This window comes from Calcarisporiella thermophila (assembly GCF_041956535.1).
Source record: "Calcarisporiella thermophila strain CBS 279.70 unplaced genomic scaffold VTP21scaffold_14, whole genome shotgun sequence".
Taxonomy (NCBI): Eukaryota; Fungi; Calcarisporiellomycota; class Calcarisporiellomycetes; order Calcarisporiellales; family Calcarisporiellaceae; genus Calcarisporiella; species Calcarisporiella thermophila.
This window is the reverse complement of record NW_027192204.1, coordinates 220,517-245,083: the sequence shown is the minus strand read 5'-3', so window position 1 is coordinate 245,083 and position 24,567 is coordinate 220,517. Positions and strand designations below refer to the sequence as shown.

The 24,567-nt window shown below is 36.8% G+C and overlaps 9 protein-coding genes across 9 annotated transcripts; 7 read left to right on the top strand and 2 right to left on the bottom strand.

Moving 5' to 3' along the window:
• Nucleotides 1-23: 23 nt before the first annotated feature.
• VTP21DRAFT_2374 (uncharacterized protein) lies at nucleotides 24-4,661 on the top strand (the record flags this gene model as incomplete). Its single annotated transcript, XM_069392560.1, has 18 exons — nucleotides 24-87; nucleotides 150-199; nucleotides 261-384; nucleotides 453-515; nucleotides 569-707; nucleotides 761-929; nucleotides 1,002-1,104; nucleotides 1,365-1,444; nucleotides 1,510-1,685; nucleotides 1,789-1,984; nucleotides 2,373-2,656; nucleotides 2,724-2,836; nucleotides 2,899-2,960; nucleotides 3,409-3,746; nucleotides 3,827-3,941; nucleotides 4,003-4,121; nucleotides 4,185-4,395; nucleotides 4,464-4,661. The coding sequence occupies 18 exons, from the start codon at nucleotides 24-26 to the stop codon at nucleotides 4,659-4,661; spliced, it is 2,604 nt and encodes an 867-aa protein (XP_069250263.1).
• A 257-nt stretch (nucleotides 4,662-4,918) lies between these two features.
• On the top strand, nucleotides 4,919-6,047 carry VTP21DRAFT_2373 (uncharacterized protein; the record flags this gene model as incomplete). The annotated part of the gene is made up of 7 exons (XM_069392559.1): nucleotides 4,919-4,977; nucleotides 5,034-5,147; nucleotides 5,203-5,281; nucleotides 5,349-5,450; nucleotides 5,513-5,660; nucleotides 5,725-5,795; nucleotides 5,856-6,047. The coding sequence occupies 7 exons, from the start codon at nucleotides 4,919-4,921 to the stop codon at nucleotides 6,045-6,047; spliced, it is 765 nt and encodes a 254-aa protein (XP_069250262.1).
• A 245-nt stretch (nucleotides 6,048-6,292) lies between these two features.
• Nucleotides 6,293-11,025, top strand: VTP21DRAFT_2372 (uncharacterized protein; the record flags this gene model as incomplete). The annotated part of the gene is made up of 19 exons (XM_069392558.1): nucleotides 6,293-6,415; nucleotides 6,592-6,625; nucleotides 6,686-6,952; nucleotides 7,025-7,122; nucleotides 7,212-7,325; nucleotides 7,384-7,529; nucleotides 7,594-7,651; nucleotides 7,713-7,826; nucleotides 7,892-8,073; nucleotides 8,123-8,340; nucleotides 8,406-8,509; nucleotides 8,571-8,669; nucleotides 8,736-8,848; nucleotides 8,917-8,996; nucleotides 9,070-9,197; nucleotides 9,257-9,433; nucleotides 9,496-10,255; nucleotides 10,313-10,545; nucleotides 10,606-11,025. The coding sequence occupies 19 exons, from the start codon at nucleotides 6,293-6,295 to the stop codon at nucleotides 11,023-11,025; spliced, it is 3,468 nt and encodes a 1,155-aa protein (XP_069250261.1).
• A 309-nt stretch (nucleotides 11,026-11,334) lies between these two features.
• Nucleotides 11,335-12,415, top strand: VTP21DRAFT_2371 (uncharacterized protein; the record flags this gene model as incomplete). The annotated part of the gene is made up of 4 exons (XM_069392557.1): nucleotides 11,335-11,466; nucleotides 11,532-11,682; nucleotides 11,736-11,944; nucleotides 12,026-12,415. The coding sequence occupies 4 exons, from the start codon at nucleotides 11,335-11,337 to the stop codon at nucleotides 12,413-12,415; spliced, it is 882 nt and encodes a 293-aa protein (XP_069250260.1).
• A 196-nt stretch (nucleotides 12,416-12,611) lies between these two features.
• VTP21DRAFT_2370 (uncharacterized protein) lies at nucleotides 12,612-13,886 on the bottom strand (the record flags this gene model as incomplete). Its single annotated transcript, XM_069392556.1, has 4 exons — nucleotides 12,612-13,303; nucleotides 13,374-13,453; nucleotides 13,510-13,762; nucleotides 13,826-13,886. The coding sequence occupies 4 exons, from the start codon at nucleotides 13,884-13,886 to the stop codon at nucleotides 12,612-12,614; spliced, it is 1,086 nt and encodes a 361-aa protein (XP_069250259.1).
• A 289-nt stretch (nucleotides 13,887-14,175) lies between these two features.
• VTP21DRAFT_2369 (uncharacterized protein) lies at nucleotides 14,176-15,592 on the top strand (the record flags this gene model as incomplete). The annotated part of the gene is made up of 7 exons (XM_069392554.1): nucleotides 14,176-14,229; nucleotides 14,288-14,367; nucleotides 14,448-14,503; nucleotides 14,572-14,775; nucleotides 14,848-15,023; nucleotides 15,083-15,212; nucleotides 15,276-15,592. The coding sequence occupies 7 exons, from the start codon at nucleotides 14,176-14,178 to the stop codon at nucleotides 15,590-15,592; spliced, it is 1,017 nt and encodes a 338-aa protein (XP_069250258.1).
• Nucleotides 15,593-15,779: 187 nt separating this feature from the next.
• VTP21DRAFT_2368 (uncharacterized protein) lies at nucleotides 15,780-17,372 on the top strand (the record flags this gene model as incomplete). The annotated part of the gene is made up of 7 exons (XM_069392553.1): nucleotides 15,780-15,878; nucleotides 15,940-16,085; nucleotides 16,150-16,222; nucleotides 16,291-16,515; nucleotides 16,583-16,664; nucleotides 16,721-16,887; nucleotides 16,968-17,372. 7 exons carry the CDS (start codon nucleotides 15,780-15,782, stop codon nucleotides 17,370-17,372), a joined length of 1,197 nt encoding a protein of 398 aa, XP_069250257.1.
• A 329-nt stretch (nucleotides 17,373-17,701) lies between these two features.
• VTP21DRAFT_2367 (uncharacterized protein) lies at nucleotides 17,702-20,876 on the top strand (the record flags this gene model as incomplete). Its single annotated transcript, XM_069392552.1, has 10 exons — nucleotides 17,702-17,834; nucleotides 17,889-17,975; nucleotides 18,029-18,237; nucleotides 18,303-18,484; nucleotides 18,565-18,750; nucleotides 18,827-18,941; nucleotides 19,004-19,088; nucleotides 19,142-20,467; nucleotides 20,526-20,671; nucleotides 20,730-20,876. 10 exons carry the CDS (start codon nucleotides 17,702-17,704, stop codon nucleotides 20,874-20,876), a joined length of 2,616 nt encoding a protein of 871 aa, XP_069250256.1.
• Nucleotides 20,877-21,039: 163 nt separating this feature from the next.
• On the bottom strand, nucleotides 21,040-24,163 carry VTP21DRAFT_2366 (uncharacterized protein; the record flags this gene model as incomplete). Its single annotated transcript, XM_069392551.1, has 11 exons — nucleotides 21,040-21,282; nucleotides 21,345-21,514; nucleotides 21,577-21,868; nucleotides 21,926-22,072; nucleotides 22,152-22,279; nucleotides 22,340-22,497; nucleotides 22,566-23,259; nucleotides 23,326-23,447; nucleotides 23,534-23,675; nucleotides 23,757-23,840; nucleotides 23,911-24,163. The coding sequence occupies 11 exons, from the start codon at nucleotides 24,161-24,163 to the stop codon at nucleotides 21,040-21,042; spliced, it is 2,433 nt and encodes an 810-aa protein (XP_069250255.1).
• Nucleotides 24,164-24,567: the final 404 nt, after the last annotated feature.

Genomic DNA, 24,567 nt, shown 5'->3' with positions numbered 1-24,567 from the left:
GTAACTAAATGAATTCTGCAATGATGAGTAGAGATTTAAGGAGACCAATTCGAAAAACTTCACAAGATAATTACGCGGAGATTGATGGTTCAAATATTAGGAATCCAAATCATATATATTTTCTATTAATTAATATTCTCGAACTATAGCTGTATTGCGACGCGTCGAAAATGATTGGGCGTTTATGTTGTCTGAAGATGTAATTTTGACATAATGTATTCTTTTTTTGAATTTTGATTTGACTAATTCGCTTTTTTTAGTTTGATCCAGTGACATTGGCCCTTGCATTACTTGACGAAAGCTCTGTAGGACTCAGCAAAGATTATAATTCGTTTCAAAAAACGCTCAGAGGACTCGATTCAGTGTTGCATGCAATTGCAAATGGTAACAGTTATCGCAATAGAATATTCAATTACTTCGATATAACGAACCATTGCTCTGCAATATCACAGACTATTATCAAGGATTTAATGGCTCCATTAGCGCGTTTACAAGTGTATCAAGTCGGTTATCCGGTAAGGAGAATTTTTTTAGCAGACTAAATATATATATTAAAATTGCTATCTAGACTCTCAAAATCGCATAAGTATGCTAAAGGAAGAACTTTTGAAGTCAAAAGGAATATTACTCTCCAAGAGATCTGACCTTCTTCCTTTATGGCACCGAAGTTTGCAGTATAAAGAGATGATACGTATTTTAGACGAAATGTGGGTATTTTTTTCCTTTATCACTGATATTACTCTACTAATAAATCAAATAGTGAAGGGTTGAAGGCTATTCCTGTAAAATTAGAAAAACTATTCCAGGAGAAGCACTATCTTGCTGCGGCACAAACTCTTATGGGTGCACTTAATACCATCCATAAGTCAGAAATGAAACAAATCGGGGCCTTAGATGATCTCAGGAGTTATCTTGATGCGCAAAAAGCAGTAAGGGATTCAAGTATATATCGAGCATAAAATAGATAGGGAATACTGAGTTTTTATTATCTATTCCTGTAGTCTGTGCATGAAATTCTGGTTGAGGAACTTCATAACCACATTTATTTAAAAAGTCCGTATTGTGAAAATCGTTGGTCTAAATATCTGCCAGAAAATGAAGAAGGTATACTTATGCAACCTAAATACACTTTTTTAAGCCAGTATTAATTTTATGAAAAATATGTTTATTCTATAGCAAGGTAATTTGAGCACTCCTTTAACTGCTAGACGCATCCGTTAATTATCTCTATTTCAAGCATTGATGTTGTAAAAGAGTCGAAGTTGCTGGGTGCCTCTATTGGTAGAAGGAAGCAAAGAAAAACTCGCGGTATATTTTTAATCATTCCTATATGTATTCATTTCTTACTTAATATTCTTAAATAGGAACAAACTATCTCCCAAAAATTAAGACAAGCACAAGTGATACGACACTTGCTAATATCTTAAATGACGAGGATGATATGGTATTTTCCTATATTTCATGCGTGCAATATCCCTTGCTAAAAGATGATTTCCTAAACCATAACAGGTCATCGACGATCTTGAGCGTAACCCAGAAACTGATTCGCTTTATTACATTGAAATATTAGTTGAAGCTTTAGGGTTACTTGGAAAGTTACCAGAAGCTCTTGAGGTTATTCAACAGCGACTCCCCGTTGAGATATATCAATTAGTGGACAAGACTATAACAGATGTGGAAGAAAGGTATAGTTTGATTTCAATTACAAAAATATACAATATTTTTCAAGGATATGGATACTAACAAAGTATATCAATCTACTAATAACAACCTATCCACCCTAATTAGATCTGCTGTATATATGAATCAGAGTGAGAGCTACGTTTCAACTAGAGATGCACTAGAACAATATTCGTTGCAAGCCAGCGAGAGTGAGGAAGAACAGTCAATACTTCGTGGATTTATGTGGTCACTCTATTCCAAACTTGAGGCCGTCCTTGCCGGGCATCAAGCAATAATTCACGTTGCGCTTAAAATCAATAAGGTGAATTTTTATCAATTGTGGAATATAAGCAAGCACTAAAAATAGTTTTGTTCAATGGATTGAACATAGAGATTGGAAAAAATAAGTACGACATCATTTTTATTATATTTTATGGTTGAAATTTTATGCGTTTATGGACGTAAATAGGACAAAGAATCCCATACATATATACCTTTAAGGATATTTGGGCAGCTGTGCAGACAGAAGTTAGAGCTATTCTCAATAGCTATTTATCCGAGGGTGTAAGCCAAGCCATGGCCTATGACCATTCTATCTTTTCAATGAACGAAGTTTTACACGAGAGTAATAAGCCTAGAGATAGAAATAAAGTAAGAGTATTTTATTTCATTTGTTTAGTCTCCACTATTTATTTTTATTTTCATTCTAGCAAATTTTCAAACTCATGGATTCTTCAAGAACTTCTTCGGAGCAAGTGTACACTCCAATATCTCAAGAGATATCACAGCGGCTTCGAGAAAGTGCCCCTAAGGCAGCTCTTGCAATGGATAAACAGGGTGTGGTATTCTCTTCGTCTGTGATTGATAAATTTGCAGATTTGCAAATAACCACAGGTCACCGGCTGGTGGTTCGTCCGTGGGTCTTTAATGCCATGGCACTTTTGAAACCTACTCTTTCTTTTCTTGATCGAGTGCGGGATATGGTGCCGTCTGGGTAAATATTATAGAGATTCTTATAAATACAAATTAACTCTCTGCTCATTTTTTTATTACATATGTAGACCATCTGAAGCACTTGCAGAAGTTACTGGGTTCCTGGATGAATTTGTGTTAAATGTTTTTTTACCTCAATTTGAAGACAAGGTGTTGCAGTTATTCCATCAATGTACTAATGGTATATTTAAAGCTATATTCTATTTAAAAAAAAAAACATTTTTAAATCTTAAGATCTTCTAGTTGAATCAGATACCTTTCAGGAAGATTCTAATGTAAAACTGTCCGAACGACCCCTTGCGAAGGTAGTTTCCCTTATTCCCTATATAAACTAACAACACTTATAATGAAAATTTTCATTACTTACAGAGTGTTTCAGCAATCATAGCTCTTACTCGAGGTCTATCACGAACTTTACATAATATGCCACTACACAAAGATGAAATTGTTCGTTTGGTTGAGGTCATTTTATTAAAATATTATGAAAAGTGTGTGGGAAGATACCAAAGTAAGATTATTATCTACTGAAACTTTACAGGAAGCTTAAGCTATACCGATATATAGGCCTAGTTTCAAAAGGATCAATAGGCAATGAAGAAAGACAGATCGCTGTCAGTTTCTCTGCAATGTGGGCACAAGAAGAATCGCTATCAACTCTCCTCGCTCAGAACCCATTTTATAATACTCGAACTGTAATATGTACCGATAAATAAGCATTGTGATAAAATAATTTATATTCGTATATTATAATAGGATAATGACCTAGAGACACTTTACGCCCTAAATGATAAGGAGATAATGCTAGAATTGGACTTAAAAGGCCAAAAAGCTCTATCTCCAACTGTTCTTATTCTTAATACCAAACAATTAGCCGCGCTTGGAAGTCTATATTATAGTATTCAGTGGTTCGTTGGGGAGCAAGGCAAGATCATCCAGAGAGACGCTACAAACGATTTGGATGTGGATTTTCTAGATGCCTATCAATCAGACGAAGAGGTCGATAATTCACAGATTGTGCAACAGAAAACTTTTGATGAATACAATGGAGATAAAGAGCGTCATTTTTTACCGTTAAGTGCAGAAATTTCAAAGTAAGATACCACGCATTAAATATTTATATTCGTACTTCGGCGTCTATTTACATTCTTAATAACTCAATGATCAAATTTAGTCATTTTGAAGAAATTTTAACCAACTACAAGCAGTTAGCTCAAACCTGCCTTTTCACCCTTCGAATTGAGCTGCGATGTCAAATTATCTATTATATTGATTTAATTGTTCGTCAGGTTGAGTCCATCGAATGATATTAGATTCTTGTATATTTTTTTCTAACATCTTGTACAATAGGGAAATTACAATCTGGAAGACGAAACAACTGAGCCAGACCCCAATGTAACTATTCTAAATTCTATTTTAGTTTCATGGGATGAGAGCATGAATTTAACCCTACCAGATAAAGCAAGACAGTAAGTAAAATAGTGTGTCAAATATATATATATATATATATCGTTGAAATAATGTTTATTTAGATTTATATTCGATGGTCTTCCTGGGCTATTTAATCGTCTTCTTATCCTCGGCGCTGAGAGCATTCCCTATCTCAACAAACATGGGGTGCAGAAAATGACTCGCAATATCATGGCACTGCAACAAAATTTGACTAATATTATCCAACCTACTCGTGAGATCACCCTCAGTCATTCGAAAACTTACTATGAGATGTTTAACCTCGGTCCCCAGGTATTTGCTTGGAATTAAGATTAAATTATTGTTGAAATTTTAACAAATTTATTACATCTATAAATAAGGGTATGCTTTCATTGATTCGCGAATCTAAAGCATATTCTCGCGAAGAATATACAACAATGCTTCGATTAATGTATGATATGAACGCAGACACTGGAGCGGACGGCTTTAGCCCAATTCGATCCTCTGGAGGCTCTACATCAAGTTCAAAACATATGTATAGAGACCAGTTGATGGAGCTAAACCAACTGTTTTCTTGACATTTTTATATAGCAATTCGATATTTGTATTCAATATATTGATATTTTTACCCGCCAGATTTCTTTGGATATTTGTGTAACATTGTGACTGCCGTAAATGTGGAGCGAGTTGTTAGAACACGAGCAAAGAATGATTCGATACTATGCGACTGTCGAATTTATAATCAATTATAAATATTAGAAGATGTTCTCAGAAGGGGTTTCTCTCTTCACTTAATCTTTTTTTTTTTTCATCCTACATTCCACTGCAGTAAGAAATGAATGAGAGTTCACTTTGCATAAGACCACGTCTATTAGTGGTGTATGATTTTGATTGGTAATATTTAACGAATAGTTTGTCGAATTAGTTAAATAGACATAACAAGTGTATAGGTCTATGGTCGATGAAGATACAGATCACTGGGTATTCAAGTGCCTAGATAATGAACTTTCTAAAAGACAAATAGCCCTAGAGACTTCACCTTACCAGCAGTGGACAGATTTACAGTTGAGTCGGATCTGAAACCTTTTCCTACGACAAAGACTTACCTATTTGTATTAGACATGAACTTTTAGGTGAACTTTACAATCGTGGATTTACAGAAAGAGATATAGAGGCCGCGCTAAAAACAATTCCAATGGTGAATTTAATTATTAATTACCTAAGTATTGGGAAAATTTAATATATATTCTGTATCTAATACATAGGATCCAGCAATGCTCAGGTTATTGCATAATATGAATGATGAAGGATGCGAGATGCTTATTCTCTCTGATTCCAACCAAGTTTACATCGATACTGTTCTCAATGTATACTATTTCAGATTTTATTTTTCGACTGGTATATTAACCGATACTGATTGAATTGAAAGGAGTATGGTATTCGAAGCTATTTTACAAAGATTATAACAAACCCCGCTGGTTATAACGAAAACGGTCGCCTATGTGTACGTCGATATATTGGGCTGAATGATAAACCTCACAATTGCAAGAGTCTATGCAAAGTAAACTTATGTAAAGGTAAGATAAGAAAGTTAGAAAGTATTGCGGCATGGGTTCCCAGAGCATATAATTGTATCTTAAGGTATTGAGCTAGAAAAATACATTAACAACAAAGCCCCATTTGATCGAATTATGTACGTTGGAGATGGGATGGTAAGTTAGAGCCCTTAACACTCTATACTGATAAGTATTAATCTAAGTGTAATTAATTAGAATGACTTTTGCCCGGCAACAAGACTAAGAAGCCAAGATTTTCTTTTCTGTCGCACGGATCGAGCACTTTACACTCTCTTGGGGACATCGCCGGGCGCAAAATTAAAAATCAAGGCTAAAATAATTTATTGGTCCAGGGCTGAAGAATTACGACATTTCGTTGTAAATGAATTCCTCCCTTTGGATAATTGAATTGTGAATGTCACTTTTATAATCAGCTCAATAAAGTTATTCGTAAATTAATATTATTGAGAGATCTCGCTTCACTAAAATGCTATTCAGATTCAGCAAGAGCGGTTTCACGAAATGACGTTACGTTTGAAAATTCCTTTCAGACTCCGGCCTTTTCATTTTCTCGATTTATCAATTTTCAGTCAGTTGATTTCTAAATCAATTGCGTTTGCTTTTTAGAATTTACATCTCTATAGATCATAATTATGTCCTGGAGTTCAAGATCTCCTAGCCCCGAATCAACCAGTAATCACCAAGATACTGTAGATGTCGCTCAGAGTCAATATGGCGGTCCTTTTATGAAATTTATGACGGCGGCGTGTAAAGCGGTAAATTTCTAGTTTTTGGAATTATGTTAAAAAAGAGAAATCATGATAGGGCAGGATAAGTTGCAGAGAAATTATAGAAAAATAGATAAGATCGGATGATCTTGAATTATTAATTATCCAACCCAATTGCTCAGTGTTTATTTCTTGGCTCACTAATATTTTTCTATATTACATAGTCTCTCGAGTCAGAAGAAGATAATTCAGCCGAAGGTAGAGCTTTTCAATTATCCTTCAACATTCGATTCTCTCACACGATTCTATTTCTACCAGTGCCATCTACTGAACTAGGCTACTCCTTGAACGCAATATATCCGAATTTCAGCCTATCACAAACTGAAGGGGATAGCAGCGAGCTAAAGCTTGTGAGAACTAAATCTCGCCCTTCTATCCGTAAACAAGATCTTGATAGCGAATCCTCTGAAGAAGAGGAAGCAGCTGGTGAAGATATTACTGAGGTCCCGGATCAACCGGATAAATCGATTCCAGAGAAGCTTCAACAAATTTTTCAGCTCCCAGAAATCGAAGAACTGAAAGGAGGTAGTACATCATTTTGATTTTTCTATCTACTCATATACTTTTTAATGACCAGCTATACCGTGATGTAAAAAGAGTTCCCATGTTGGCTTGTGCGAACAGTTCTCTTACCAGGATACCTATATTTAACATCACACCATGTTTGTTTCTATGCCTCTATTCCGAAGTCTCAGGTATGCCTAAAAACTGCTTCACATGATCATTCTGCATTTTAAAGCATGCAACATTCGCTTTTTCTGCTGTTTGCATTTAATCATATCAGGAGACCGCACAGAAAACGGGATTCCTTTCTAAACGATCAAAGACCACAAAGATAATGACACGATACTGGTTTGAATTGAAGAATGATGTATTGAGCTGGTATGAGAGTTCAACGGTAAATATTTATTTTATTAAAAAAATACTTTTCACTGTTAATATTATAAATATATTAGGATCTTTATTATCCAATTGGAGCAATTGACTTGAAGTATGCGCTAGGCGTAGAGAATTGCAAACACCGAGAATTCGGATTCAAAATAATTACAATAAATCGAACTTATCATTTTCAAGCAGATACTAAACAATCAATGGTTGAATGGTATGTAGTGTTTTATTTCTAAATCATACATTCGCCAACTAATGCATCTTTCTATCCTTTTTAGGATTAATCCTCTTCAAAAAGCAATCTTCAGAGCTAAAAATAGCGGCGATAGCGTTAAGGTAAATTGTATAATATATTTTATATTTTATGAAATCCCATATGCTTTATGTTTCAATGAAGATTGTGCTTCCTCTGGAAAATGTAATCGATATCGAAGGAAATGTGGGATTTGAGCTTGCAGATACTATACGTTTAAAAGTGATAGATAACGATGAAAGTTACGCAATGGACGAGGTAATTTAGTATTGTTAAATTTTCTAGCGTTAGTTTTGCTTTAGTAGTAATTAGTATTCTTGTAGTACTATTTTGCCTACTTCTATGACACCGAGCATGCTTGCAATACACTTAAAGAGACATGGCGCCTTCACCAGAAAAGTCGCTCAGAATTTACCAGAACCTCCATTCAGATGGATAAAAACGATGTAGCATCTACTTCGGATACGACCCGTTCTTCGTCTAAGCCACATCAGCTATCAAAAAGGTATTTTTAAAAAAAATTTTTTCAGCAGTATTACTTATCTATCAAATAGCGATGCGGATAGTGATAAAGCCATGCTTACTTGGTTGAATGAGAAGAGGAAGTCTGGCATTAAGATGGTATATGACCTGTGGTCCTCTTCTTTTGATCACCTTTACTCCTACGGTGGCATTAATGCTGGCAATTGCTATGGGCTTCAAGCACGTGATAAACTAAATGAAGACTATAGAAAATCGTTTGCTCTTAGTGATAAGGAAGAGGTTATAGCAGGTAAGTTCGGGAGAGAAACATTCACAAAGCCCAATCACTAAACATTTCTGTTTATACTCTAACAGAATTTGTTGCTCATTTGCTACGCACATTACCTTATTACGGAAAGGTTTACATCTCTACAAATCATTTGTGTTTCAAATCCCGCGTACCAGGAGCGAAAGTCAAGGTAAATCTACATATTATTTGTATGCAAACAAGTCTAAATATTTTTTTTATTAATAATACAGCTGATAATTCCTTTGAGCGATATACAATATATTCAAAAACATAAAAGCTTTGGCTATTTCTTTTATGGGCTTGGGATACTTGCAAAGAGTCAAGAAGAGGTGCGTGTTTAGGCTACAACATCTTTTATTACTATTGCTCAAATTCAGTTATACATATTTTGCTAGGTATTTCTTGAATTTTCCTCAAGCAATCTTCGAGATAAATGCTTTCGTATTCTTGGACAACAAGTTAAAAGAGTTAAAAGTGGAAAGCCTGCTCCCTCTGAAACCTCTTCAGAGTCGGTTATTTAAAATCTATGTTAAGATAAAATAACAAATAATTTAATTTAATTTTATTATTTATTAGAAAAATTAATGAGAACAAGGTATTAATTGAAGAGGATTTGGGTCCCCATGTAACTCATGTGCAGCCACCTGTTACAAAGGGTATATTTGCTATCACTATTATTTGTTAAGTAGCTAATATTTTACTTTGTCTTGCAATTTTTTCTGCATTCAGAAGGCCCTCCACTTCTTGCACCTTATGCATCCTTGTACGAACACACCAAGCCATCAGAGACACTACATATTACTTGTCTAACAATTGGCTCTCGCGGCGATGTTCAACCTTATATAGCGCTTTGCAAAGTATTATAACACTTCATTTTCTTTTTCTGATAATTATAGCCTTACCCATTGTTATTTAGGGACTAATGAAAGATGGACACAAATGTCGCATTGCCACACATGCTGAATACCAAAGGTGGATAGAGAGTCATGGGATTGAATTTAGACGTGTGGGCGGTGATCCTGGAGAACTAATGCAAATCTGCATTGACTATGGCATGTTCTCATATAATTTTTTGCGAGAAGGTGTCCGTAGGGTCAGTTTGCGAATTGCTTTGTTTATTTTTATGCTTGAATAACATGAGATTTCATCATTTAGTTCCGTGGATGGTTTGATGATCTGATGCAAGAATCCTGGGAGGCGTGCCAAGGCACACGATTGTTAATTGAGAGTCCAAGTGCTGTCATGGTCGGTGTTCACATTGCTGAAAAATTATCCATTCCTTATTTTCGTGCCTTCACCATGCCATGGACTCGCACTCGGGATTTCCCCCACCCTTTTGCTATGCCTGATACGCCCAAAGGCCGACTTTATAACGAAATGACTTATATAATGATTGACCATATTCTATATCGGGCCACAGCCTACCAAACTAATCGTTTCCGAAAAGAAGTACTTGATCTTCCCCCAACCACTTTAGAAAAATTGGATCTCTATCGTGTCCCCTATCTCTATGCCTTCAGTCCTACTATCGTTCCACATCCGCCTGATTGGATGGATTGGATTCATACAACTGGGTACTGGTTTTTAGAACAATCCGAACGCGATTGGAGTCCTCCTGAGGATCTTGAATTGTTTTTGGAAAATGCTCGCGCTGAAAATCGCCCGCTAGTCTACATTGGCTTTGGTAGTATTCTTGTTGACGATCCTGATCAATTAACGGAGACAATTATTGAGGCTGTAAAACGAGTTGGAGTGCGTGCGATTGTATGTAAGGGCTGGTCAGCTAGAATGCAGGAGAAGAACTCAAGTATTAAGAACAAGGTAGCAGATAAAAAACTTGAAAAAGCCCCTGATTTCATATACAACATTGACTCCATTCCTCATGATTGGTTATTCCCACGTATTCATGCAGTTGGTAAGAGTTTATTATAAATTTTATAGAAATTTCAATATATTAATCTTGCTTCTCTAGTGCATCATGGTGGAGCAGGTACCACTGCTGCTGGGTTACTTGCAGGGGTACCCACTATTATTAAACCATTCTTTGGTGACCAATTCTTTTGGGGCGATCGTATTCAAGAAATGGGCTTAGGTGTCTGTGTTAAAAAGTTGACTGTAGAGAAGCTTGCTGATGCCATTTTAACGGTTACCACCGATGTAAAAATTATTGGGAGAGCACGCCAGATCAGTGAGCAGATCCGCCAGGTATTATTATATTTTATGAAAATCAATAAAACAGCTTCTTAATATTATATTTACTTGTAGGAAAATGGTGTGAAGAACGCCATTCGATTTTTGTACCGAGATTTAGAATTTGCTCGGGATCGAATGAAAAAGGACACTGATTCTGATTCATGGCTCGATCTCAGAGTGGATGATGACGGAGAGTGGACACTTGTTGATGAGCGTAGCAAGAAAGGCACGCTATCTACCTCATTACCTTCATCAATAGCAGTACCTTTTCAAAGTTCTTCAAATAGAGCAGTTCTAATTAACTCGGGCAATTCAGTTTCATCCAGCGAAGAGCTCGAGATAATGACCGAGAGTGGGAATCGAAGCAATACCGACGAGGGCAATAAGAGCGATAAGAGCTGGATTTTATCCTCAATGCGATCTCTCGAACTTCCTGCCCTCCCTATCTCCCCGCTTCCGCTCCCTCATCGTCGCAACAAGCGTCAGCAATAATGGCAGTATCGTAGAAATCTCTGAAATTATTGTTTAACCACTTAAATTTGTTTGTATTATCATTTAAATTTTGTATGTATGGTTCCTTTTTGTTACTCGTCTATATATATTACTTTTTTTTTATTATTACGCTGAATATACATCATCCTATTAAAATCTCAATCATATTGTAGTTTTTATCAGAATATCCGTTAGGTATCACAATGGCACAATCTACGAACCTATCGGAACGAACTAGAGATTTTAATTCTAATATCCGGAAGTTTGTCTTTTTTTTCATTATCAGATCGATTCTGCAATTAGTTCACTATGCAAGAAACTCATTCTAATGGCTGCAATAAGGGAATTCCATCCTTTCAAAAATTAGTAGTTTATACTGGGAATCTAATTCAAACAGGGACTGCTGGATCAAATACATCTTTGAGAAAATCGAATACTGAAGTAATCATATCGATTTGAAGTTTCATTTTAGTCAAGAAATACTTAATTGAATGATTTAATCCTAGCTCGTTAAGTCTCTTAAAGATACATTTTCAACTTCAATGGGATCAGAATATCTTTCTTTTTGCTATGATGAAGTTCAGAGAATTCTTGAAGTTCCCGACATCCGAGATCGTAAAGCGCCTGACGAGGAAAGGAGTGATATTGATATTACTGGTAATATCAAGAAATATAGTTCTTGATATCCTATTGCTTATCTTTTCTCATAGTGAAATTTTTCTATCTGCCATGTTCTGATCCAAATCATTTAAACCGCCCTCCACCCGAGTACATTTCTGAAGCTCTAAGCTATCTCGAAAAATTATTAGGCTCTAATACTGTAGATACCCTAATTCTATCATTCAGCGGTGTTAACTTTTACGACTTTGATGAGGAAAAAGAACGAGATGATATTGATAAAAAAATTCTTGTATGGAGAGTAAGTATTAGTTGGAATTAGCTTATTTACTATTTATAATTATATATTAATATTTTTCATATCTTTTAAATGTAACTTAAGGAACTTGAGAAAGCCAAGCAGAACGGTCATATTAAGACACTTGGCATCAGCGAATTCTCAAAGTCTCATCTCGAAGTATTTCTTAAATCTGGGGTCAATGTTCCACCAGCAGTAAATCAAGTGAATCTAGACGACTGCTGTGCTATCCCGCAAGATCTTATGCAGTTTGCGCGAGAGCAGAATATTGAACTATTGACACATGGAGATTGTAGTGATATATTACCAGCTTCAACATTGGATTCAATCTTGCGTGAGCACAAAATTTTATCTAACGAGAAACAATCTGTAGTGCCACGATGGGTAATACGCTATTCTGCAGTCATTCAGTCAAGGGGAATTGTAGCAGACCGAGGCTACATTATTATGGCAAGCGATTCTGGATGCAATTAAACTAGATTTTTCCTAAATGTATACCATACTTATACTCAATTTATTTACTCTGTCCTCTTTATATAATACAATTATAATATTAGTATTCACATAGACTGTTTTTTTATCTCTGCATTATTTTTCCATTCATAATACAATATTTATTGTAATCGTTTATTATGCTTTCAAAATTAATACTCTGATGAAATCTACTAATTTAGGCAGAATATAAACCGTCCTCTCTGATATGAAAAGCACTTTGGATATTTGCTGGCGCATGAGATGCGAACTCTACATTTAGCCATCGCTTCTCTGATCTTGAACTATTATCGTTAGTTTTCCTTACTCGTGACAGACGTATCCGAGTATTAACAGCATTTGACCAAACTAATCCTAAGGCTGGGTTAAACCTCTTATTTCGATTTCCATAATATCCTGCCAATTCGTCAGTGAACATAGTCTCAGTGCTTATTCGGGTTGAAACTTCATTAACGCATACAACTGCCACGCCTTGCGATGCGATTTGTTTTAACATTATTGCCATTTCGCACAACTCATGATTCTTATCAAAACCTGCTTCTATTTTTCCAATATTTCCTTTTTCTTTTTTGCTTCCTATTTTTCCTGCTATGGATTCCGTTTTTGCTCGCATATCTTCCCATTCAGCCCGAAAATTTGCCGCAATCGAGTCAACCACAATTAAGCGTACGCGGCCGCGACGTTGCTCAAGAAACGCGGGTAAATGATAACGTAATATATGCAATTGGGTGTCTACGTCTGGAAGTATATGGAAATGTATTCGAGAAGATGCATTTATGGGTAGAGATGGAAAACGAGTGCGAAATGTAGGGAGAAGCCTGTGGAGGAGTCTAAGAGGAAGTTTTGTTTCACAAGCCATATATATTGCTTCTACAAGATAAACAGTTTAAGTGAGAAATGGGCGTGATAATATAATTTCCACATTCGATTAATATTCTACCTCCATCTAATCCTCCATTCTCTTCTGGAAGTTGTACTGTCAAACATAATTGCATGCAGAATTGTGTTTTACCAGTTCCACTATTAGCAACTATTTTATAATAAATATAAGCATATTTTGTTGTCAATTCAATTACCTCTCTCCAAATAACTCGGTGATTCCACCTCCAACCACCACTCCACCTCCTAATACTTGATCAAGTTGCGAATCACCAGTAGTCAACATTTTTTCGGTATTTAAGAGTTCGTGTGCTGTAAACTTTTGGGGTACGAGAAGGTTTGAGGCCGCATGTTGAAGTGTATTTACATCAAAGGGCGAAATACACAGCATTTGTTGAGTTACGATGGGTGATTCGAAGAGAAGATCGGATGGTGGATCATAGACCTTACCTATAAATCGGTTATATCCGTTAGAAATATGCAGGGTAATGGAATAATAATATTATACTTCACCTCGTTTATCAAGTTTAGCTTGGAGTTGCGGATTAATATTGAGTTCTTTCCAGTAATTCATTCAAAATATTCAAGAAAATCGCGAAATTACAAATTCGAAATATAATGCCACCAAGATAATTTGCGAGAAGTGTTAAATGAAATTTATGAATTTTCGTTGAATAATAATTCAAAGAAAAATATTTGAAAATTTTATCGAAAATATTTTTTTGAGAATTTTTGAATTTATGAAATTTTTGAATATTATTTCAATTTTAATTGATTATATTTTAAATGATAAATTATTCAAATTCAACCGTCAAGTTGTAACTTAACCTAAACTTGCTTCAATATTATCCAAAAATAAGACCATGGCAGAAAGACGTGCAACAAACAAGTATATACCTCCTGATTGGGATCACAAAGTACGTGAAATTTATCTTAATTTTCAGAATCGCCGTAGTTAACATTAACTTTTCTTAGGGTTCATTAAACAAATATGTTGGACAACATCCTCTACGAGAAAGAGCACGAAAAATTGATCAAGGTATTCTGATTATTAGGTAAACTTTAAGCCCCTATATATATACCTTAGACCCATAGTTGCTCTGGCCATCTGCTAATGAATTTCTCTTCATTATAGATTTGAACTTCCTTTTAATATTTGGTGTAATGGATGTGGAAATCATATTGGACGAGGTAAGATCAGATTCATTTATACTGTCAGATTTATAGTCTCATAAAATTTAATTCTTTTTCGGGTTTAGGAGTGCGTTACAATGCTGAAAAGAAAAAGATTGGCAATTATTATAGTACACCAATTCTTAGTTTTCGTATGAAATGTCACTTGTGCGATAATTGGTTCGAGATCCATACTGATCCAAAAAATGCCGAGTATTTGGTTGTATCCGGAGCTCGACGTAAAAATGAAGAGTGGAGTGCTGCTGAAAATGAGACAATAGAGCTGAAAGGTAATACTATCTATACTCTTGTATGTTGGATTCATTGTATGTCTCACGTATTTCAATCATTTTTAAAAATAGATGAGAAAGAATCTAAAAGATTGGAAGAAGACGCATTCTATCGTCTTGAACACTCTATTAATGATGAGGCGAAATCAAAGGAATCTCTACCATTCTTATCTCGGCTGCAAAAAGCAAATGAGAGAGATTGGGCAGATCCATATACGTGTTCAAAACGTTTACGAAAGATATTCCGTGTAATTATAGCTTCATTTTGCTCTCATTTACCTTATTATTCACTTTTAATAATATCTAGGAGGAGAAAAAAATTATACAAGCTAAAAACCGGGAAGCGGAAAAAATTCAACAGAAAAACTCGCTCGCAATACCAATTCTTCCAGAAACTGCCCTAGATGAACTAGAAGCCAAATCAACACAGTTTCATGGTGAATGTTTTTGCTAAATAAATATTTCATATAGAGATTATTCAATCTTCTTTTCTAAAATAGATCACGCGCTTGATAAAATTAATAAGCGTAAACGAGAAGCCGCTGTGTCAAGTCTATTTGACTCCAATACAAGGAATGAAAGTAAAGAGCATCAACTGGAGTTAGGAAGCATAGCTGAACAAACTATGCTTCAAAAGAAAGCAGCTGTGAGTCAGCTAAGTGAATTAGTCACGGTAAATACTCGTGTCAAAACGGATCCTTTTTTGAAGACAAATTTCAAGCAGAGAAGAACATCACAAAATCAACAAGTTCCCAATAAAAATCCTTTAGAGGGATTTACTATCAAAATCAAAAGAAAACACGCAGATCCTGAATAGCCCATTTATAAAACTTGCCTTTTTTTCTACTACGTTATTTTGCCTTCATGTACAGTATATTTTTTATTTTAATAATTTATGTGATTCTATTTTGTGCATAATCTGGTGGCCAAAAAGGTGACGTGTCCTTTTTATATAATACCCTTATCCCTCATTTGAATTAATAAGTTACAATATATAATTCAACATGCGAATCTCAATTGCAACCGAAGATGGCGATTGCCGGAATCTGGAAGTTGATTCCGGTATGGAACTTGAGAATATAAAAGCACTTATTGAAGCAGAAGTGAGTCATCTTTGCATATATGCTTAATAAATGAATTGTGTATAATTCTCATTCATAATAGTTTGGAGTTTCCTCCGAAAATCAAATCATATTGCACAATGGACGCGAACTCAATGAAGCAAAGGTGACACTTCAACAAGTTGGAGTTGTGCAAGATGATATTCTTCTATTAAAATTACGCCAGCAGACCAATAACTCACAATCAAGGTTGTAATACTCAGCTAATTATATTTTTTAGTAAATATACTTATAGTGTTTTTTTGTTTATTAGAAATCCGGGTGCTGATGAGGCGGTACGGCGCCATATATTAGGAAATCCTCGGCTACTTCAGCACTTAGCACAAGTAAGATGATATATGGCACAATCCATTGTATTGATAATTAAAAAAAAATAATTTTATCTTTTATAAAGACTAATCCCGAATTAGCACAAACAGCACTTCGCGACCCACAAAGATTTGTACAGACAATTGAAAATATGGCACGCCAACAGCGTGAACAAGAGGTCCAATCATTTAATGACAATGACCCATTCAGTATTGAGATGCAACGACGGATAGAGGAGGAAATCCGTATGAATAATATAATGGAGAATCTTAATACCGCAATGGAATATAATCCAGAATTTTTTGGCCGAGTAGGTATTCTGTTTTTTTGAATATATATTATAGATAAGTTAATATATTTTTTATTTGATTAATTAGGTAACAATGTTGTATATCAATTGCCAAGTAAATGGACACCCGGTCAAGGCCTTTGTAGACTCTGGTGCCCAAATGACCATAAGTGAGTATGACTATTAAAATTTAGCAGTCTAAAAAATATTAATTTTCTGTGTACAGTGAGCCCCGAATGTGCAGAGAAATGCAATATTATGAGGCTCGTTGATACACGATTTAGTGGGATTGCACGGGGCGTGGGTACTGCAAAAATTCTCGGCCGCGTTCACAGCGCCCATATTCGTGTTGGAAAGTCCCAATATCTCGCATGTGCTTTTACAATCATGGAGGTGATACAGCATGTTTAAATATTGATTCTCACACCCATTATTTATTGGAAAATTGGTAATTTTTTATTTTTTTATTCCAGGGTAAAGGTGTTGATCTTCTGTTTGGCCTGGATATGCTAAAGAGGCATCAGGCTTGCATCGACTTAAAGCGAAATGCTCTTGTTATAAATGATGAGGAAATTCCTTTTCTTTCTGAACACGAACTTCCTGAAGAGGCGCGAGCTGAGTGGATGGGTGAAGAAATGTCTGGCAAAACTCCAGCTATTACAACCGAATCTACCACTACTTCCTCATCTGCTACTTCTTCATCACTGCCGAATTTACCGACTCAAGCGCAGGGTGCAGCATCACTTACAACTTCTAGATATCCAGAGGAAAGCATTCGTAAATTAATGGAATTTGGTGTCTCACGTGAAGAAGCCATAAATGCTTTAGATGTTACTGGTGGAAATGTTGATATGGCTGCTGACCTGCTTTTCTCTTAAACCTTGAATCAAAAGAAAAATGTTTTAGGCATATAGTACATAAGTATATTTTTTTACGGAATACATTATTCTGATTTTTAATTTTAACCCGAGAATAAAGCTTCTCACTATTCCGTTTCTCTCAATAATTTTTTTATAGGTAAAAAGGCCGAATATGATACTGTACAATATGTATTGATATTTTTTAAAACTATTAAACCAAATGTAATCACCTTATTTTTTATGTAATTGTAATAGTCATATTGTGAATGAGGCGCAGTAATAGTTTCTAGAGTAAGATATTAATTTTTAAAATTATCGATAGACTTTATAGTCAATTAGTCTGATACATGACTGCACGGATAAAGGCTATTGATAATTCAACAGTCCATCGCATTTGCTCTGGACAGGTTATTTTAGATCTCGCAACTGCAGTTAAGGAACTTGTGGAAAATAGTTTAGACGCGGGTGCAACTGTCATAGGTAAGCGTTTGCGAGACGCGTTTTTTTTTTTCATAACTAACGAACATATTGCAGAGATAAAATTCAAGGAGCATGGAATTGATTCCGTTGAGGTCTCTGATAATGGCTCTGGCATTGATCCTCAGGATTATGAAACATTAGGTATCTATTAATATTTATAATATACTATAGAAGTACTAAAATTTGCTTTATAGCTCTTAAGCATCATACTTCTAAGATAACCTCCTTTGAAGATCTCGCACACATTAATACATTTGGATTTCGAGGAGAAGCATTGAGTTCTCTCTGTGCTCTAGGGCAGCTTACAGTTTTAACTTGCACTAATAAGCAGGCGCCTTGTGGGGTACGATTAGAATACGATACCTCTGGACGACTTGTGGAATCGTCACCCGTCGCGAGAGAAGTATTGGATTTCTTTGCTAAAGAGATTTTTTCATTATTTAATGATCCAATTGTTAATACCAATAGCAAGGGACAACTATTCAGCTGAAAAGAATATTTGAATCATTACCAGTGCGACATAGGGAATTCAAACGTAATATTAAGCGCGAATTCGGTAAAAGTGTGTATCTGATACAAGCCTATGCTCTTATATCATGCAATGTTCGCTTTATGTGTTCAACACAGTCTTCTTCCATTTCCGGCAAGAGGTGAAGTATTTTGTTACAATTATATAATTTAGAAGCATCGATAGTGTGATAACTCTTCTAATTCGTGTGTACGTAATTAGCAACGATAGATCCAAAATTATATCAACAAATGGCAACAAATTGCTCCGTGAAAATGTAGCGAATATATTTGGTGCCAAACAACTACAAAGCTTAACAGAGCTAGACGTTGAAATAAATATTCCCTGTTCTAGTAGAACTGCAGAAACTAGGGAAGAAACCAGAAAACTTGAAGATGCAGAATATAAGTAAGTTGATTAATTCTAACAGATCCACACATCTAGCCATATATATCTTTTATATCTTCTATATTTTCTATTCAAGCAATTATTCAATACGAGTAGTTGGGCTTGTTTCGAAGCCTCTTCAAGCGTGTGGAAGAAGCAGTGCCGATAGACAGTATTATTTCGTCAATGGAAGACCCTGTACATTACCCAAAGTAAAAGTTTCCTTGACATTTATGACCAGTTTAATTCTCCAATTTAATTTACTAAATATTAGATCGTAAAACTTCTTAATGAAGTTTATCGCAGTTTTAATAATAGTCAATACCCATTTGTTATTGCAGATTTTCAGATGCCAACTTGTATGTACGATCTTTTGATACTATCCAATTTATATTAATAGTTTTTTTTCTAGGGTGTTATGATATCAATGTGACCCCTGATAAGCGTGTGGTCTTACTACACAACGAGCAGACTGCAATGGAGAAAATTCGAGAACAACTGACATCGCTCTTTGAGCCTTTTCGTCGCACTTTTGCTGTTCAAATCCCCCCCTTGGAATTCAGTGAGAATGTATCTCCTCCTATCTCTAGTAATGTGCAAAAACCTGGGCGCAATGATAGCTCCCCATCCACGCAAGGGGAAACAGTAAGAACTTCGCCTCTCGCTTCACAGGTGACTCCCATAATATCAGCCACCGATCCCTCTATTTACTCAGGCTCTCCAAATAAGGGCAGTGTGGTTATCGATGAGGAAACTTCGAGCGATATTGCTGTAAATGAAAAAGTTGAGGAGAGAAACGGTGAATCCTGCCCTTCGAAGACATCGATATATTTACCCTCTGCTTCCCCTGCTTCGCTTTCAATGAGTACATCTAATGTGAACCACTTGCAGAGAGCCTTTGCTTTTGAAGAGCAAGTTAGTAAGGTGGAAGCAAATTTAAACAACAAATCCTCCATTGAAACATCGACTACACTTCAGCCTACACTTCAGCAATGGGTTACAACACAAACTGCTCGAATGACTAAATCACCTGAAGAAGTGAATCATAAATTCGCTTCTACAATTCGGGATGCAAATAGTGAAATAGAAGCCGAAACGGTTGATACTTTGAGTACAATACCTCGAGATGTTGCAACACCCTCGCTAGAAAACTTGCGTAACCATGAGGATGGGCAAACCCCAAGTACGCTAGTTTTTGATATTGACTCAACTCGTAAACACTTTGAACAGTTGCAACGGCAAAAGTATTTGAATTTTAACCAGAAGAGCCATGGAGCATTAAGCCAAAAGCCTATTGCAGCAGGGCTAAATGCATCTCAAGACGTCGCGGAAAATGAGCTAAACAGAGTGCTCACCAAAAGTGACTTTTCATCTATGACTGTTATTGGGCAATTCAACTATGGATTTATCATCACTCGGCTTAACACATCGCAATTGAGCGGTAAGCCGCAATCCGGCTGTCAATATGATGGTGACTTATATATCATTGATCAACATGCTTCTGACGAGAAATACAATTTCGAACTACTGCAAGAGAATTCAGTGATCAAATCGCAAAAATTAATCCGAAAGCGCGTTTTAGAGCTAACTGCAGAGCAAGAGCTCATTGCCATGGATAATTTGGATATTTTGCGTAAAAATGGTTTTGAGATAATAATAGATGATGATGCACCACCAACTCGGAAACTACAGCTACTATCCGTCCCGGTAAACAAATCCATGACATTCGGCGTTGAAGGTTAATATATATAAATGCTCTACTTCATTTGATTATTTAACGTGTTTATCGTATTTAGACTTGGAAGAGCTTATCTGGCTACTTAATGAACACCCTTCTCGACATATGGTACGACCTTCCAAGTTGAGAGCAGCCTTTGCGTCTCGTGCATGCCGAAAATCAGTTATGATTGGAGACGCTTTGAGTCTACGGGAGATGAAAAAGGTGCGTTTATATGCTTCATGGTATTCTTTTTGTATGTTAATGAACTCATTTTTGCAAGATTGTTGGGCATATGGGTGAGATTGACCAGCCTTGGAATTGCCCGCACGGCCGGCCTACGATGCGGCATTTGTTCGATCTACGCACACTTCCGAAGATGGATGAACCAGAGCTAAAATGGCGAAATTTTCGAAAATGCAACCAATAATTCTCGCAATGTGATCACAAACTATTACAAAAATGATGTATTTTATTGATACCATCATTAATGATAATGGAGTTTTTTTTTTTGTATATAAAGTTACGAATTTTCGTTACATGCAATACTATGACAAGGATGCAAATTGCCTTTTGACATATAGGCTAAATTTTCATTCAAATCTAGGTTTCTGGGAGAGGTACTCCGGGTCTTTACCATACCGTCGAATGTATTCGTCATGTTTACGAATAGCATGCTGGTATCCGGTGATAAGAGTGTGCCCTTCTAGAGCAATATCTGGATGTGTCACCATAACCTTGCGAATAGCGTCTATGCAGATGTGATACCGTGAAGCACTATTGGCAACGAGCATCTTGAAGGGTGTAGTAGTCGACCCTTCCTCTTCGTAACCGTGCTATCGATAATGAATTAGACAAGATCTAGCAACTCTATCTTGAGAAGACTTGCAAAACTCACCACCACCAATCGCTCTTGCACCCCTGGGCGATCGAAAACTAATTGTTTGATGGCCGAAGGATATCCATGGAAATTGAATACTATAGGTTTGTCGTCTGTAAAGAGTGCGCAGAAAGCTTCAGAAGAAAGTGCATGCGGGTGTCCACCTTCCTTTGCAAGTATCATGAGATCTGCATTGGCAAAATATATAGGTGAATAAGAGTATGAAAAACGCCATGCGACATCAACTCACCAGTTACATTAACAACACGCACACGTAAATTTGGAACATCTTTGCGAAGCATTGAAGCAGCTGCTATCACCTCGCTGGTAGTTTCCACTCCACATCCAACTAATATGACATCCGGATCCCTCCCTTCGTCTACTGAGCAGAATTTCCATACACTTGCCCCTGCGATGCAGTGCTTTTCAGCCTCATCTGGTCGCAACCAAGTCCAAGTAGGGTTTTTACTGCCTACAAGAAGGTTGATATAATTCTTGGAGCGTAGGCAATGACTGATTGTGCAAGTAAAACAGTTTGCATCCTAACAAATTTTCTAAGTCAATACAAGTAAAATTGGGGTCTAGCATCGTTTGCTTACCGGTGGAAAATAAACTCGCACTATATTCATCTTCATGTTAATCAAGACATTGAGAAGCGATGGCGCCTGGTGTGAGAACCCATTATGCTCTTGGCGCCATAATGTGGAGGTTTGAAGTAAGTTTATACTTGCGACTGGTTGGCGCCACTATATTATTTGAAAACAGATTGAGCTATCGAACAAAAAAAGCCTGCTCGTTCATATACCATCTGAAAATGTAATATACCTTGGTCTCTGAAGCAAGTTTGATAAACTTGGCATATTGAATCATCATACTAGCTATAATTCCTAAGAAAGACTCATAGCTTGGAAAGATTCCAACTCTTCCTGTTAGCGTATATCCCTGCAGCCAGCCTATGAATACAAATAAATTAGCCATGATCTTAAAATGGGATAATGTTAAAATTAGCCTACCCTGGCAACAGTGTTCAGAGAGAACCTCTAGAACTCGTCCTCCTCTATTTGCAGTCTCTGGATCCCATTGAAAATTGCGCCCGGTTACATTGAAAATATCATTTAATTTGTTGGACTCGGCCTCATCTGGGGAAAAGACACGGAATCGCGTTTGGTTTCTGAGAGAGAGAAAATAAATCGGGCGATTATCCTATCTTATTTGAGTTCTTACTAAGTAGGTTATTACCGTTTAATCACGTCTGCAAGATATTTGCCAGTCTGGAGCATGCAACTAGCTAACTCGTCCGTAGTGGAGAACTCCTTCCACTCTGCTAGGTCCAATGGTCTGTAGCCGGCATAGGTTTCTTTTCGTTGGCCCATACGAAGTTCTGGGTTCGCAGGAAAAGCATCGAGCAGAATTTTTTTAGGTGTATAGTCGTCCATGTTGAAGAGCTCCTTTATTTGATACCCCTCGAGCCATTCCTGCAATAGCTTCAATTGCCCCTCATCTTGATTAGGCTTGGGTAACGGAACCTGGTGAGCACGAAAAGTCCCTTCAATCTGTTTTCCATCAAGTTCTTTGGGTCCTGTCCACCCTTTAGGCGTTTTGAGTATTAACATCGGCCACCTAGGCTTCAAAATTGGCTGATTATCCTCGCGAGCTGCCTTTTGGATTCGACGAATCTCATTATATGCCCATTCGAGAGATGCCCACATGTCCACGTTAATATCATCTAAGTCCTCCACGATTCGTACACTATAACCGTAACCAGAAAAGAGGGCGACCAATTCGTCGTCATCCATACACCCGAATATGGTCGATTCAGAGATTTTGAAGCCATTAAGATGGAGAATAGGGAGGACCGCTCCAGATTCTCTCGGATCTATAAACTTATAACTGTGCCATGCCGTGGCGGTGGGTCCGGTTTCGGCTTCTCCGTCTTAAAAAATGGACATAATGAATGTTTGAAATCATCAATAATCAAAGCGGATAATATGGATATTACCCCCAACAATACATGTGACAATAAGGTCGGGATTATCCATCACAGCACCAAAACTCACTGCAAGCGCATAACCCAATTCACCCCCCTCATGAATTTGCCCTGGGACTTCCGAATTGGTATGGCTAAGACACGTGTAGATCATGAGAATTTCACGTCAAATCCATCCTAAGCAATTGTCCTAGAGCCTTTTGACAAATTCTTCAGTTACCTTGGAAATCCTCCAGGCCACGAGAAGTATTTAACTAAATTCCCGAGTCCTTCTGCTCCAAAACTATACTGGGGATAAAACTTAGAAAGACTACCCTCTAGGTAGAGGTTGGCTAAGTTAGCAGGAGCGCCATGACCAGGTCCTAGCGCAATAAAGAAAGAGGTGAAATTATGACAAGTGCTCGAAATAGATAATTATAAAAGCATGCTGCTTCGGTAGATACCTGTCACCAGAAACATATCCACATTATATTTTTTGATAAGGTGGTTACAGTGAGCGTATATTAGGTTGATGCCAGGGCAAGTTCCTAATGGACCAATATAAATGATTTCTCCCCACTATGACATTCCCATTTATGACCATGTTGCTTGACTTACCCCAATGACCCAAAAGCCTCTGCTTAATATCGTCCTTTTTTAAGGGGCGCTCGAGCAAGTAGTTGTTTTGAAGGAATATCATTGCGGCAGCGAGATAGTTTGTGGCACGTTGCAATGCTTCAACCTTTGTCAAGTCTTCCTTCTCCCGCACTTTTGACGTGTCCAAATGAACAGATAAGGGGGCAGCTTGTTTGACATTGGGTGAAGGGGGGGCAATTTTCACAGTTGTAAACGCGTCTTGAGCTACTGGCATTCTGGGCTTATTGAATTATAATTTCAACTCTAGTGCATTGTAAAGGCGTGTTCTTAAAATTTCTATTTATCCTGGTGGCAAAAAGACGCCGAAATATCCCAAGAATTCTTTCTCGGCGAGATATGTCTGTAGATAGGCCAGAGTGGCGTCCCAATGTTAGCGAATATGGTCCATAGGGGAATTTCTGCAGCCCATGCTAATAAAAATTTATTGGCCCTTATTCCCACGATACAATGTGGTATTTCTCATGATATGATCCTATCATGCGCTTGTGGCCAAAGAGACAGTATATCGAGGATTTACTCGTGTGCTAGGGGTGGAATGATATTTGGCCCGAGTGTTGTGATAGGGACATTAGAAAAATACAGTATATTGAGAGGCCAGGTAAATATTGCAACCGAAGG